The 14,810-nt window shown below is 38.9% G+C and overlaps 1 protein-coding gene across 2 annotated transcripts in view; it reads right to left on the reverse strand.

The window, feature by feature from the left end:
* Positions 1-14,810, reverse strand: part of LOC121330994 (tuberin-like) — a 35,598-nt gene that overhangs the window by 13,250 nt on the left and 7,538 nt on the right. Inside the window, exons 14-26 of one of the 2 annotated variants that reach the window (XM_041278067.1) lie at positions 14,320-14,401; positions 14,046-14,201; positions 13,790-13,909; positions 13,312-13,434; positions 11,048-11,154; positions 10,579-10,735; positions 10,217-10,339; positions 7,921-8,055; positions 7,353-7,530; positions 5,351-5,444; positions 5,065-5,167; positions 4,821-4,915; positions 1,317-1,445 (exon numbers count right to left, since the gene is read on the reverse strand). In XM_041278067.1, coding sequence (XP_041134001.1) covers positions 1,317-1,445; positions 4,821-4,915; positions 5,065-5,167; positions 5,351-5,444; positions 7,353-7,530; positions 7,921-8,055; positions 10,217-10,339; positions 10,579-10,735; positions 11,048-11,154; positions 13,312-13,434; positions 13,790-13,909; positions 14,046-14,201; positions 14,320-14,401 — 1,602 coding nt within the window. The remainder of the gene's footprint in view (positions 1-1,316; positions 1,446-4,820; positions 4,916-5,064; positions 5,168-5,350; positions 5,445-7,352; positions 7,531-7,920; positions 8,056-10,216; positions 10,340-10,578; positions 10,736-11,047; positions 11,155-13,311; positions 13,435-13,789; positions 13,910-14,045; positions 14,202-14,319; positions 14,402-14,810) is intronic. The other variant, XM_041278068.1, reaches the window with a different exon arrangement.

Below are 14,810 nucleotides of genomic sequence, written 5' to 3' on the forward strand. Positions count from 1 at the left end.
TTTAGCACATATGTTTTGGGTACCTCTTAATAGCACACTGCCTTAATGCTAAGAATATACACGGGCGTATAAGCATAACAGTTCTGGTAAATGCCTCAAAATCAGAAAACTGACGGGATTAGCAGATGAAGACAACAGGACACAATGCTGATGAAAACTAACAAAACTTACATACAGGAAAGATTAGGTTAGCCCAAAAGCACTGCTCTGCTGCCCTCTCCTGGCTTTACATAAAATTGCAGATATCCATCCTAACCACAGAAAGGGGAACATTATTGCTATCTTAACCAGCCTTATTAAGCATAAACTAATCAATATTTTTAAATGCAATGTGTCCATTTTATCATACAAAGAAACATTTGCACCATTTGCATTTGTCTGTTTTGTCGTCTGGTAAAGATCTGTAAAGATCCAGTGGTTCCTTTAGAACAACATAAAATGATCTTTATCCACTATAAGCTATAAATCAAATGATGATAAATTCAATAATTTGAATTAGCCCATTCCTGTGGAAGGAGGCACAACCTAGGAAACCTTCCATGTATGCAGTGAAGAGATCATATAAAACCAGGTCACCAAGAGAACGGTTCTGGGAAACATGTAATTTTCATGACCCATCAGTAAATAAAGTATTAAAAAAAATAATAATTGTTTTATCATAGTTTTAGCTGTAAACAATCTTTTCAAAACACATTTAAAAAAACTGCATTCTTTTTGTATATTTCATTTTGGATGAAAATACAAATAAATCTGTATAGGTACCAAAACATTTTTATAAAAACCATGCAGCAATGATGCAAGTACAGTAATCCATGGCATATTTGACTGCGATGGGACCCGTGGGAGTAAGTGTGGATATGTAATGTCAGATGAATGAATCCTGTTTTAAATACTATTATACACAGCTGTAACAATTACTATATTCACACAATTATTGTTTTGAGATTCAGCTTTTAATTGGGGGATTCCCCTAAATCCTTGGTTTAGAAAAACACAGGATACTAACGCTTGTGACAGAATAGCCACCTGCCATGTGGGTGTGTGCATTCGCTGCTGCCGAGTAACGCTGCTGAAGAGATTGATCATGGCGGATACGCGATGGATTACTGTATTTGTCGAGTATTTCCCCAAGACAGTTCCTTTAACAATGTCACTCTTAAGAGTCACCTCTGAGTTATTTGTAAAATATTAGAACACTTCTAAAATGAGGACAACTACAAGCGGCATGCAAGTCTCCCAGCATGCAAACCAATCACCCCATCCCACTGAATGACATCTCCCATGGAAGGAGCTTGAGTAGATTCCAGGGCCTCTACCTGCGCACGGCGTGCTCGGATACGCTGATGCTGCGGGAGCGGAAGGCATCGATACCAGAGAGATCTTTCAGCTCTTTAACTGGGGAGGAGTTATTGAAGCCTGGCTTTGCGAATTTTGCAGTCCGCAGACTAGCAGGAAAAGGGTCACAGGGCACCCAACCCCCACCAACAAGAAAGTGTCAAGACACGCACATAGGTTACAGGGCCAATGCAGCAGGGATGGTGCAGTTCAGAAGGTCAAGGGAGTGGAGTGATCCCCCCCCACCCAAAGAAAAAGAGTGAGGTAAAGGAAACAAACAAAATTAGCACAATGCAACAAGAGGAAAAATTAAATAAAAAAAATATATCTTCAAAAGCATTTCAAAACAACTCTGAAACATGACAAATGACAAAGTTGATCACTAGATTTTTTTTTTTTAAATTAATATTACAGAACAAATGAACATAGCAAAACAGAATGAAGATCCGATTTAATGGGTCAGAAAAAGAAAAAGCTAAAATCTTCAGACTGGAATAGAGCATTAAAAGTCTTCTAGAATGAATAATACTTCATCATACCACTGGCACACAACATATTTATTCTTTGCTTTAGCATATTTGATACCTTGCTAAGCAATATAACATGGGGCCATTCAAAGGGTCTTCACCCCAAAGTACAATCAGCTAAAAAAAGACTTGTGAAAGGAATTGAATAATCATGTAAAATGTATTATTGTTGCTGTTAATCATTATTAGTGCAGTATCATGGAAAAGAAACATTTCGGTTGCTCATTTCACTCCATTTTCTCATTCAAATGCAGCTCCTATGGTTTTCTGGCTAATAAAAATAATGAACTGATGTGAGCCACAGACGGGGTTGAGTAACCCCCTTGGGCCACTTGAGTCCATATGACCAACTTGTTACATTAGCAGCCAAGGTATAAAGCTAGCAATAAACTTAAATCACCACAATAATTTAAGTCCTGCAAAATGTAGTGTGTAAAATTATACACAGTTTCTGGGGCCCTGAAAAAAAAGGTGAGGGAACAACTTATACTGGTGCAGTTATGAACTTCTACTTCAATGAATGACACTTACTTCAGCAAGTAAAGGTACCAAAGCGAGTTTGCATAAAATACTGCCATTTTTAAACTTTCTGAAATTAAATTGCAAATGTAAAACAGATGCACATATATTGCAAAAAGTTGTTAATTGGTAATTTCACAATGAATGTATTTATTCTTCTAAATTGTACTTTGGAGCAAAAGACCTTGAGAAATGTGGTCCATTAAAGAATGAAGGACCTCCACTGTACAACTCCACCCATTTCAACATGGTTTACTTTTTACATGAAAAATATCAACTGTAGTCCAATCCAATATTCCAACCTTGTAAATTAAAAAGTACATAATTAGAATATAAAAGGTTGCATGAAATTAACTTGAATGAGAGCAATTTATAAAGGAAAATGAAACTATTAGATAATTACAATTCAAACAGATTGCACAAAATGATTGAACTCCAGAAAGGCAGGTGTTGGGTTTGGTTAAACATTCTTGTTATGATGTTTGATTGACCGGTGGAAAAATGAAGTAGTATACCGTTTCTGATTCGCAAATTTCTTCAGGGAAAGGATTACCAATTTGAAAAAAATAAAACCCCAACAATTCTGATTTTGAAATGTTTGTGAATTGGGAAAAGGAGTGGCAGTGCTATAACTACACTAGTCATTTAATATTAAAAGCAACAGTCCCCTGTCCGGCATGGTAAAATATAACTGTAAACCAGTACAACAACTTGGTCCAATAGATTATATTTGGTGTAACTTAACTTTAGAGATTCATCAATGACAGATGTCATTTTTCTTTGCAGTATTTATTATTATTTTTTTTTTTTTTTAGGAAACCTTTAAATATTAAAATGGTGCACATATACATATAAGTAACAATAACTAATATTTCATATTGAAAAAGTCTTATGGAAAGATAATACCCACTGACCTCAGTATGATGTGCACACTGCCAAAGAAAAGGCTTTTCCAGGAAGGCAGACTAGCCCAGTACAAGCCTTCTTAAGTGAATCCTCTATTACACAATGGTGTTGCTTAAAGCACTGTGTTGAGTATTTATGTATTTAAATCATCATGTTGAGCATGACGATTCTAATATTCAGGAGATCAGTTAGAAATTAGAGCAAGCTAGTTAAAGCACTGAAAGGATCATTATTTGGTTAATTTTGGGGGCGATTCTGGTAACAGCAATTGAAGAGCAGGTGTTTTACAGATTACTCCGTATTGGGAGAAACCATTGCTTTTTTGTTTGATTATTTTTAAGATTTTCAGTTTCACACTTAATTATTGTATTTTCATGAATGCAAATTTTGCGATTAATTGAACATTCTGCATAATCATTGCAGTACTATTGCATAACCTTCACCCAAATAGCAGGCTGGTCTTGGGTCACGTGAAATGGCAAGAACCTTCTAACCTAACAAACACACACACACACACACACACACACACACACTCACACCTCAATCCAGTTAAATAAACAGAGATATCTGCAGCTACAGATCAGCCTTATAACCTTTACTTAGTGATCTTACTGCCGTGTATAGGAGCAGAAGGAAACCGAACCAGGAAGCGGGCTTGATAATACAACTTCTAAAGCATCTGAAATGCATGAAAGTCTGTATAAATCTGACCATCTTACTTTTAAAACATAGAGCAGGTATTTCAAATCAACTGTTTCAGATCTGTATACAGGTCCAAACAATATAACTCCACTTAACACTGCAGGTCACTCTCACAGTACAGGAAAGATTACTCAACTAGAACAGTTTATCAATGTACTGCATCTGCACCTATTTATTTATTTATTTTCAAAATTGCACCGAAAATATTTAAAATGAGTTACTCAAGGTCTCGTCTTTGTTACTTGGTGCAGAAAAGAGTTACGAACTTAACTATTACAATCTACAGACATCAGGTCACCCACTGTGTAATAACAGTGAATGCATGTACAGTAAACTGTTGGTGCCTATCCCTTGCCAGATATCTGAGTGTGAAATGTAATAAATATACAAGTGTTGTCTGTATAACGAATTAAAAAAAAACAAAACACAAACAAACATCCACACAACACACACACACAGCAGCCTTCTGCTACTAGATACTTTATTTAATTGCAAGATGATCAGGGGGAAAAAAAAAAAATCATTAATGTCCTAATCTGACAAACAGAACAGGGGTGTCAAACTCACTTCCTGGAGGGCCCCAGTGTCTTCCGTTCCACCTGAGCTCTCTAATTGGTCCGATTATAATGTGCATTTTTTAAATGTGTAAAAAGACCTTAAAATATTAAAAATATATATCCAATTGAACAAACAATTTGATCACTGACGTTAATTGAGAGTTTAAATTGGAGTGAAAACCAGACCCTGTGGCCCTTGAAGACTGGAGTTTGACACCCCTGCTCTAGAAGCTAGTTTCTCTGACCCACAGGACAGGGCTCAGCTATTCCATACCTCTTGGGCCTCTCATTGAGACTGGTGCTGCGTGCTCGGAAGCTGCTCTGTTCCTGGCTTTCATCAAATGGAAGAAGAGCATTGGATCTCAAACCCTTAATAATAACAAGACTAGATCACTATAACAATAAATACAATAACTATGTAGCTTATTTCATTTTGCTTCTTAACAGAATGGTCAGTTTTCCATGGAATACGGAATTTCTTATTATTTTCTTTAAAATACAGATTCAAAAATCCTCACCTTTGTGATGTACTGCACAAAGTCCTTCCGAAATGTGAGACGACATCGGATGAACCACATGGCAATTACATGATGGGCCAAAGACACTATATACTGGTTAAACCTTGAAACAAAAAAAACATTGCAAAGTACATTGTTAGTGGTTAACTGCCATGATCCGAATTACACCATTAAACAAAGAGGTAATACTCAAAAAACAATGTCTGAGCTATTGGTTTAAGCCCCTGGATTTCAGACTTTAATAACTGCAGGTGGCACAAGCTAAAGAGGAGAATCGAGTGCTTACTTGGAAGGGTTGGTGTACGGCAAGGACAGAGCAAACACGCTCACGTACTGTTCAGCCACAAAGTTTGCATACAGGTGTGGAAGCCTGACCAAAGCTGAGGAGAGAACAGGACATGAACATTAAAACAGCAATAAGAATTAAGTGCCATAATACAAAAAACTTGCTGCAAAAATATTTTCCATCCACCACCTTACAAAAGAAATCCCCTTCACCAGTACTCATTCTATATTTGCATTCATAAAACATGCCGGTAGGAAAGAAGTTGATCGCGTAAGCACAGTAATGCGAAGTAAGGAAAAGTAATGCGGGGCAACAGTTTGATTAAATACATATATACATCCGATCTACACTGAACAAAAATATAAACGCAACATGCAACAATTTCAAAGATTTTACCGAGTTACAGTTCATATAAGGAAATCGGTCAAAAGAAATAAATTAATTAGGCCCTAATCTATGGATTTCACATGACTGGAAATAAAAAGGTAGGGGTGTGGATCAGAAAACCAGTCAGTATCTAGTGTGACCACCATTTGCCTCATGCAGCACGACACATCTCCTTTGCATAGAGTTGATCAGTCTGTTGATTGTGGCCTGTGGAATATTGTCCCACTCCTCTTCAATGGCTGTGCGAAGTTGCTGGATATCGGCGGGAACTGCAACACGCTGTCGTACACGTCAATCCAGAGCATCCCAAACATGCTCAATGGGCGACATGTCTGGTGAGTATGCAGGCCATGGAAGAACTGGGACATTTTCAGCTTCCAGGAATTGTGTACACATCCTTGCGACATGGGGCCGTGCATTATCATGCTGAAACATGAGGTGATGGCAGCGGATGAATTGCACGACAATGGGCCTCAGGATCTCATCACGGTATTGCTGTGAATTCAAATTGCCATTGATAGAATGCAATTGTGTTTGTTGTCCGTAGCTTATGCATGCCCATATCATAACCCCACCGCCACCATGGGGCACTCTGTTCACAACGTTGATATCAGCAAACCGTTCGCCCACACGACGCCATACACGCTGTCTGCCATCTGCCCGGTACAGTTATAACTGGGATTCATCCGTGAAGAGCACGCTTCTCCAGCGTGCCAGTGGCCATCGAAGGTAAGCATTTGTCCACTGAAATCGGCTGAGACGCCGAACTGCAGTCAGGTCAGGACCCTGGTGAGGATGACGAGCACGCAGATGAGCTTCCCCGAGACGGTTTCTGACAGTTTGTGCAGAAATTCTTCAGTTGTGCAAACCCAGTTTCATCAGCTGTCCAGGTGGCTTGTCTCGGACAATCCCGCAGGTGAAGAAGCCGGATGAGGAGGTCCTGGGCTGGTGTGGTTACACGTGGTCTACGGTTCTGCCAAATTCTTTAATACGACGTTGGAGGCGGCATTCAATTCTCTGGCAACAGCTCTGGTGGACATTCTTACAGTCAGCATGCCAATTGCACGCTCCCTCAAAACTTGAGACATCTGTGGCATTGTGTTGAGTGACAAAACTGCACATTTTAGAGTGGCCTTATATTGTCCCCAGCACAAGGTGCACCTGTGTAATGATCATGCTGTTTAATCAGCAGCTTGATATGCCACACCTGTCAGTTGGACGGATTATCTTGGCAAAGGAGAAATGCTCACTAAAAGGGATGTAAACAAATTTGTGCACAAAATTTGAGAGAAATAAGCTTTTTGTGCGTATGGAAAATTTCTGGAATCTTTTACTTCAACTCATGAAACATGGGACCAACACTTTACATGTTGCGTTTATATTTTTGTTCAGTGTACTTACCAATATAATAAATTAATTTTACATTTATTGTTTAATATATCCGATCAATTTATTTCCTAGCTTGATCCACTTATTTCCCAGATTAAGCTCGTAGACATTAGAAACAATGAAGCCTCCCTTTTAAATTCTAGAGCTTGATCAACTTATTTCCTAGGACAACGGCACCACATGACAGTGTTTTTTTTTTTTTTTTTTCTAGTACCAAAATACCTACTTGATAGAAATTCTAACATAGGAGAGGCCATAGCAACAGTGGCAGAAATGTGAGTGAGTTTCACAATCAAGGCAGGAAGCAGTTTGACCATAACATCTGGCATCTCGATGGTGCACATTGAGAGTGCTACAATACACTGCCTGCCGCACCGGCAAATCAAACACTGAACCAGCTCCCTCTGAAACAAACAAGCACATTGAAATTGCATCATCCTCACAATGACTTGAACCAAGGGCGACCAACTCCAGTCCGAGGGCCGCAGGGTCTTCCGGTTTTCATTCCAACTGAACATCATTGATCGAATTAGTTGCTCAATTTTACATACTTAACATTTTTCAAGGCCTTTTACAATTGATAATTTTTAAAAAATGCACTTAATTCAAGATACCTATGAAGCATTGTGAGGCATGGAGAGAAGTGTTAGAATGTGTCCAATTAAGTAATTGAAAGTTTGACACCTCTGGCATAAACAGTTTACTGATTTCACCAATACATTTTGTATTTTGCCATTAGTTCTAAATTAAAAATGTGGTTATGGGTGAAGAGCATTGGATGCAGTTTGTTCTACCTGTCTGCCCTGCTCCAGGTACTTATGGAAGGAGGATAAAGCCGCCAGCACCGGAACCACACTCAGCTGAGCATCAGCTCGGGGAAAACTATCCGTGATTTTGCGTGACCGCTCCGAAACCAGCCGATCTGTGAACTGAAATTCAAAACAAACACCATTAAAAATTACAGGCAAAGCGACATATGCCCAGGGGCCAGTTCCACAATCACTACCACAGCAGGTAGACATCTACCAAATCCAGTTAATTAATCTGAAGAAAAGAAAACATGTACCATTTAATCCTTCAGAATAGCGGCGCTAACTCCTATATAGAACACTGTACCTATGAGAGGTGAGAGCAGGTAGCCACAAGTGGGTGAAAATCAGCTTGTATCTTACAGTACACTCATTTTGTATTGTATATACAGTATTTGCATACAGTATAGCCAATCCTAATGCTATAACATTTTCCATGCAATACACATTTTAGATGTGTGCATCGCATCATTATCAGTAACTAATACAAATTAGAAAACTATACCACTACTGTTTTGTGAAACAGACAGCAAGAAGATAGTAGCTATATTAGCTAGTAGCCTGCCAAGTGCTTTAAGTGCTTTGTGAAATTAACTCAAGCATTTTTAACATGGGGGATATATTGAGTTTGCACAACAGCAAAAATAACTGTGGCCTACTGCATCTGGGCTGGTGTGTGGCACAGATGCATTTTTGGGATTTACAGCATTCAGGCCGATCACTTGATAAATATGTACCTGTACGTAAACCTTGAACACAGTAGATAAACTGGCCACTTTTCAAATATATAGATTATTTTAATAAGCAAAGCATCTAATACACGGGTGGTCAAAGTCGGTCATTCCACTCCTGGTCTTTGTTCCAACCCTGTTCTAAATTGTTGAATTGAACCATTTAAACCTCCAGCCAGACCTTGAAGTAGTCCATTATCCCATTTTGCCTGTTAACACTAGAACCGCCGGATTTTCTTTTTTTTTTTTTAACCTAGAACCGCCACGTGGGTCACCTAGACCCATACATTTTTAAACTGCTTTGTTATGAAAATGAAAGACAAACTATAGAACACAACTGAAAAGTTGTATTCATGAACATCACATCTAACATTTGCATTGCAGAAACACCTTATTTAAATGGAAAATTAAACATAAAATGCTTTTTTTTTTTTTTTTTTTTTTTTTTTTTTTACAATGAGCACATATACAGCACGACTACAAACAGTGAAAAACTATAATAAAATACACACTTCAAAAGAAACTGGTATGTACAGGTGTAAACGGGTATATGTACACACAAAACTATAAAACCGAAATCACTGTTTCTAATACTATATAAAAATAAAATATAACACTACCTCTGCTATGACGACTGCATTGTACTCAATGGACGAGCGTACGCCTCTGCCAGCTGACTGTGCCTGAATCCAGGAGCTGTGTTGTAAACACAGACGCAGTTACATTGAACACTATTGTGTAAACTGGTACATACAAACCTGCAAAACTGATTTTTTTTTTTTTAAAGCAATATATAAAAAAGAATATATAAAATACGTTTCATGTTAGGCACATAAGTTTTTATCCTACCTGTCATTTCAGTTTGCTGCGTGCATCTGAGTGCAGCTTGCCGTATTCCAATCAATTAAATATTATATTTGTGGAACAAAATGAAGGATTGCTGTCTCCCAGGTACATTGAGAAATAAGCAATTAGGCTTTCACTGAGCTGGCATCTTGACAAATCCACTATCATAACAATCTGTGTCTCGTCGTCAGTCTACAAACAAAGGCTTGAAAATTATAATTTTTTTTTTTTTTTTTTTTTAAAACACGTGCTAGGAGGAGAGGGCGTGTCTTGTTTGTTGTATTTACAAAAATGATAGAATATCTTACGTTATATTAAATAAGATAAAATAAAAAAAACACATCTATTGCAATGCATGGGTCACACTGACCCACGTGGCGGTTCTAGGTAGAACTGTTTATAACTTTATAAATGTTTGAGATTCTGGTTATCAAACGCCGTCAGGATATTTAATTCATATATTTAGGAAAAGTAAAAAACGGATACATATATACAACTTACAAACTGAAGAATAATTAACATTTTAAATGCAAAATGGGTTACAATGACCCACATGGCAGTTCTAGTGTTAAACGTGGAGTGGAATGGACCTCCAGCACTGTGATTGGCCATCCATGATCTAATATGTGCTGTGGCAGCCCAAACATTATCACATTTGTTATTCAATATATACACTTAAAAATAAATGCAAACCATCACATTACCATAGCACACAGAATAGTGCCCAGTTGGTCAATGTTACATGGAGAAGACAAGATAAGAACTTTGTACTGCAGAGACTCTGGCAGCTTATCAAGAACCAGCTTCACAACCTTCCAGTCGGTCTCCTGTGTAAAGAAAGAAACATCAGCTTCCGGGACTGGAGAAAAAACTGCCAGCCACGGGGTACATATAGAGTATGCGCTCACCACCAATGTGAATGTATACTGTTATTCTCAGGAAAAGCAGCAGGGACAAGCACCAAGAACAAACAATGAACACATTCATTTTTTTACAACAAACCACAGAGCATTAAATGCTACTTATTGCTATATCCACACTGTGCGTTGCAGTCTTCGTTACTCACCAGTTTCAAACACTGCAACAATAGCCCAAAAGCCAACGAGAAGGGGAGGTAGCCCATGCGAATTAAGGATGAGGTCTGGTTGCTTGGAGTAGGACTACCAGCAGGGGGAGACACTGTTCCTGGCGGTTTCTTTTCATTTGTTCTCTTCTCCTGCTCACTAGCAAAGAAAGAGGAGACAGTCAGATTACAGTCTCATGTACAGGCCCAAAAACTTCTCGACAATCAAAAAAGATTCACTGGGAATAAGTGTCAATCACTCACTGGGCATCACCACCACCCCACTGTAGTACAACAAACACAAAACAATCATCTATAACTTAACATACAGTAGTGCTCCATTTTAAACTCTCTGTCAAAATGTTTGCCACTTACATTTTTGTATTTCTAAATGCAAAACATGTTTAACCCAGCTGAACCTCACATCAGTGTTCACTGAACCAGTAACAAGTACCCATACTTAAACACTCACCCCAAATCACAGAGGCAGTATGGGCTAAACCTCACCACACCATCCTTATTAGGAACCCCTAAACGATGGAGGGAGTCAGCACGCAGGAGCAAGAGGAAATCAAAAACCTTAAGACAATGGAAAGTGAAGAAAAAAAAGCCCAGGGTTTCAGAAACGGCAGCTGTTGGAAAGTTTCATAACTGTTGTATCTGTGCAGAAGCAGCCCTGTCAAATCCCAATCTCTTACAAAGCTGACTACAAATGAAATTGTATGATTTAAAAATAAATAAATAATAAAAAAAAAAAAAAAAAAAAAATGCAGATGGGACTCCAGTATGCCCATATACAGTGCCTATAGAAAGTCTACAACCCCTTGAACTTTTTTCACATTTTGTTGTGTCAGTGTCTCAGACTTTCATGCATTTAAATGAGGATTTTTTTCCCCACTTATCTACACACCATACTCCACACTGTTAAGGGGAAAAAAGTTTTTATTGAGAAAAAAAGTATATATATAAAAATACGAAACTGAAAGATCATAACTGGATAAGTCTCCACCCCCCTGAGCACCTTTAGCAGCAATTACAGCTGTGAGTCTGTTGGGATAGGTCTCTACCAACTTTGCACACCTACATTTGGCAATATTTGACCATTCTTCTTTACAAAACTGTTCAAGCTCTGTCAAGTTCCTTGGGGAGCATTGATGGACAGCATTATTCAAGTCACACAAATTTTCGATTGGATTTAGGTCGAGGCTTGACTGGGCCACTCAAGGACTTCACCTTTTTGTTCCTTTGTCACCCCGGTGTCGCTTTGGCTGTGTGCTTTGGGTCGTTGTCATGTTGAAAGGTGAACTTCCGTCCCAGTTTCAGCTTTCTTGCAGAGGGCTGCAGGTTTTCCTCAAGGACTTCTCTGTACTTGGCTCCATTCATTTTCCCTTCTATCGTGACAAGTGCCCCAGTCCCTGACAATGAGAAACATCCCCATAACATGATGCTGCCACCACCACACTTCACAGTAAGGATGGTGTTCTTTGGGTGATGTGCTGTGTTGGGGTTGCGCCAAACATAACACTTTGCATTTAGGCCAAAAAGTTCCATTTTAGTTTCATCAGACCACAACACTTTTTGCCACATGGCTACAGAATGTCCTGAGTTTTTTTTTTTTTGCATACTTCAAAACAGGATTCAAGGTGGGCTTTCTTAAGTAATGGCTTCCTTCTTGCCACCCTACCATACAGGCCAGATTTGTGGAGTGCTTGGGAAATTGTTGTTACATGAACACTTTGACTAGTCTTGGCCATAACAGCCTGTACCTCTTGCAAAGTTGCCATTGGCCTCTTGGTAGCCTCTCTGATCAGTCTCCTTCTTGCTCGGTCATCCAGTTTGGATGGATGGCCCTAGGCAGGGTCTTGGTGGTGCCATACACCTTCCACTTCTTAATAATCGTCTTGACCGTGCTCCAAGGGATATTCAAGACCTTTGATATTTGTTTATACCCATCCCCTGATCTGTTCATTTCAACAACTTTGTCCCAGAGTTCTTTTGCAAGCGCCTTGGTGCTCATGGTTGAGTCTGTGCTTTGAAATGCACTACCCAGCAGAGGGAACCTACAGGAACGGCTGAATTTATCCTGAAATCATGTGAGTCACTACAATTTAACACAGGTGGAGGCCACTTAACTTGGTGTGTGATTTTGTAGGCAATTGGTTACACCCGAGCTAATTTAGGATTGCTCTTACAAGGAGGGTGGACACTTACCCAACCAAGCTATTTCAGTTTTTATTAATTAATTTTCTACACATATCTAGAATATTTTTTTCACTTGGAAGTTGTGGGATAGTATATGTAGATAAATGAAAAAAAAAACTATTTTAATGCATTTTACTTCCGGGCTATAAGGCAACAAAAGGTGACTATTGAAAGGGGGTGTAAACTTTCTATAGGCGCAGTACACTGTACAATATTTTAAATAATCTTTCACAATCAGTTGCTATTTTACTACAACTTGCGAGAAGTTTTTTCAATGGGCTCATCCAGTTAATATTTCCCATATCCCATGGTCGTGCGATATAGGATGTGTTCATTAACACCAGCAACAGCGCAAGCTGTCAAACCGAACGGAATTCCAACGGTAGCTGCTGTCTTCTCACTTCTCAGCCAGAAAAAATAAATAAATAATTGTTTACCAGATGGGCATTAAATTCTCATTTATCATACACTACCCCATGCATTATTCTCTACATAACACAGTATTTACACAGAGACTTATAAACCTGGCAACACCTGTAGGCGAATGCTGCTGGCAATGGCTGAGGAGTACTTGTTCTTGTAGTGTAGCTGGATGTGGCTGATCAGTAGCTCGTAGACTCTGCTGGCATGGCTGGCTGGCAAGGTGTACAGTTTGGTCTGGAAAGCAGGAGAAGACTTTTAGCAAGACAATAAACTGTAAGAGGCAGCTACACCTCCACTACTGACCCACTGCAAAGGAAACAATGATCTACAATGACCACTCAATCTCATGTTGAGACTGAGAAGTGCAAGTGTTCTGTGGGGCTCTTTAAAGAATCTTGAACAATAGATCTCCTTCCATAGTGGGAGCTGGGATAAACAGTAACCCCAAGTCATTGCATCTTTCATGGATACAATGCAATGACAGTACTGAAAACACAGCAAACATAATGGCACACAATCCTTTTCTCATGTTTTGAATAGGTATAGTCCTCATGTTAAGGACATTAAAATACAGATATAAATGGGCAACCTGTAATATCTCCAGAAGTCCAAGGACTGCAGTCTTTACATCTTCCATTGGAGACTCAGAAGCAACCTCCCCATCTACTGCCTCAGCAGCAACAGGGTAAAACAACGGCCGGTTCACCACCTAGAGCAATCCCAGATGAAGACACATATTACTTGAGATCACACTCACTTTTTTGTATGTTGCTACTTCACAAAAACAAAACAAAATTATATATATATTTATTAGTACAAAGCATGACAATGGCATTTTACCCTACCTTCTCTATAATGTCCAGGAGGCTGTTGAAATGATGAGTGTTGCAGTCCTCAGCCAGGTCAACCAGCAGCTGTGTGGCCAGCCTGCGAACATGAAGGTGCTTGTCATCAGCAATCTGACTGAGCTGGGGAATCACCACCGACTCAATCAGCTCCTCCTGAAACACAAAGGACAGGCTGGGCAGGTGAAGCATTCTTCACACATGGTAGTCTAACTGGCTGTACATTATATAGATTTTAAAAGCAGATGATGAGACTTCTCGCAAGAGTACTGACCTCATATAACTGTCGGTTAATGCTGAGCACAAACGACAGGATGTCAAGAACTTTGATTCTAATGTTACTCCTGGTCTCATTCCTAGATCCGTGAAAGAAAGAAAGTCATTAATGCTATCGTGCCACAGCTTGAGAAGGCCTACAGCAAGAATGGACTGGTAAGCCCAATGGTTAGGATCTTCATGTGCAAGAGAACTAGATAGCATGGCTTCCAATACAAGTTGTAGCAAACAAGTCAAATGGGGTTAGTAAATGAATATAACAAACAGGCTTTATTTAAACTGCCCACTTAGGTTACACAGCAAGGTTTTTTCAAGACAGATAAATAGGAGATTTAAAAAAAATAAAAAACAACAAGCATGGTTTAGATCGTTTTGGCTTTTATTATTTTAAGCAGTTTTACAATAATGGGAAGATCAGCTTGAAGGTTTGAAATGCGAAAAAATCTACCAGTTGCTAATAAGAACAAACAAGATAAGAAAATGGATGAA

The sequence above is a fragment of the Polyodon spathula genome, chromosome 18 (assembly GCF_017654505.1).
Source record: "Polyodon spathula isolate WHYD16114869_AA chromosome 18, ASM1765450v1, whole genome shotgun sequence".
Classification (NCBI taxonomy): domain Eukaryota; kingdom Metazoa; phylum Chordata; class Actinopteri; order Acipenseriformes; family Polyodontidae; genus Polyodon; species Polyodon spathula.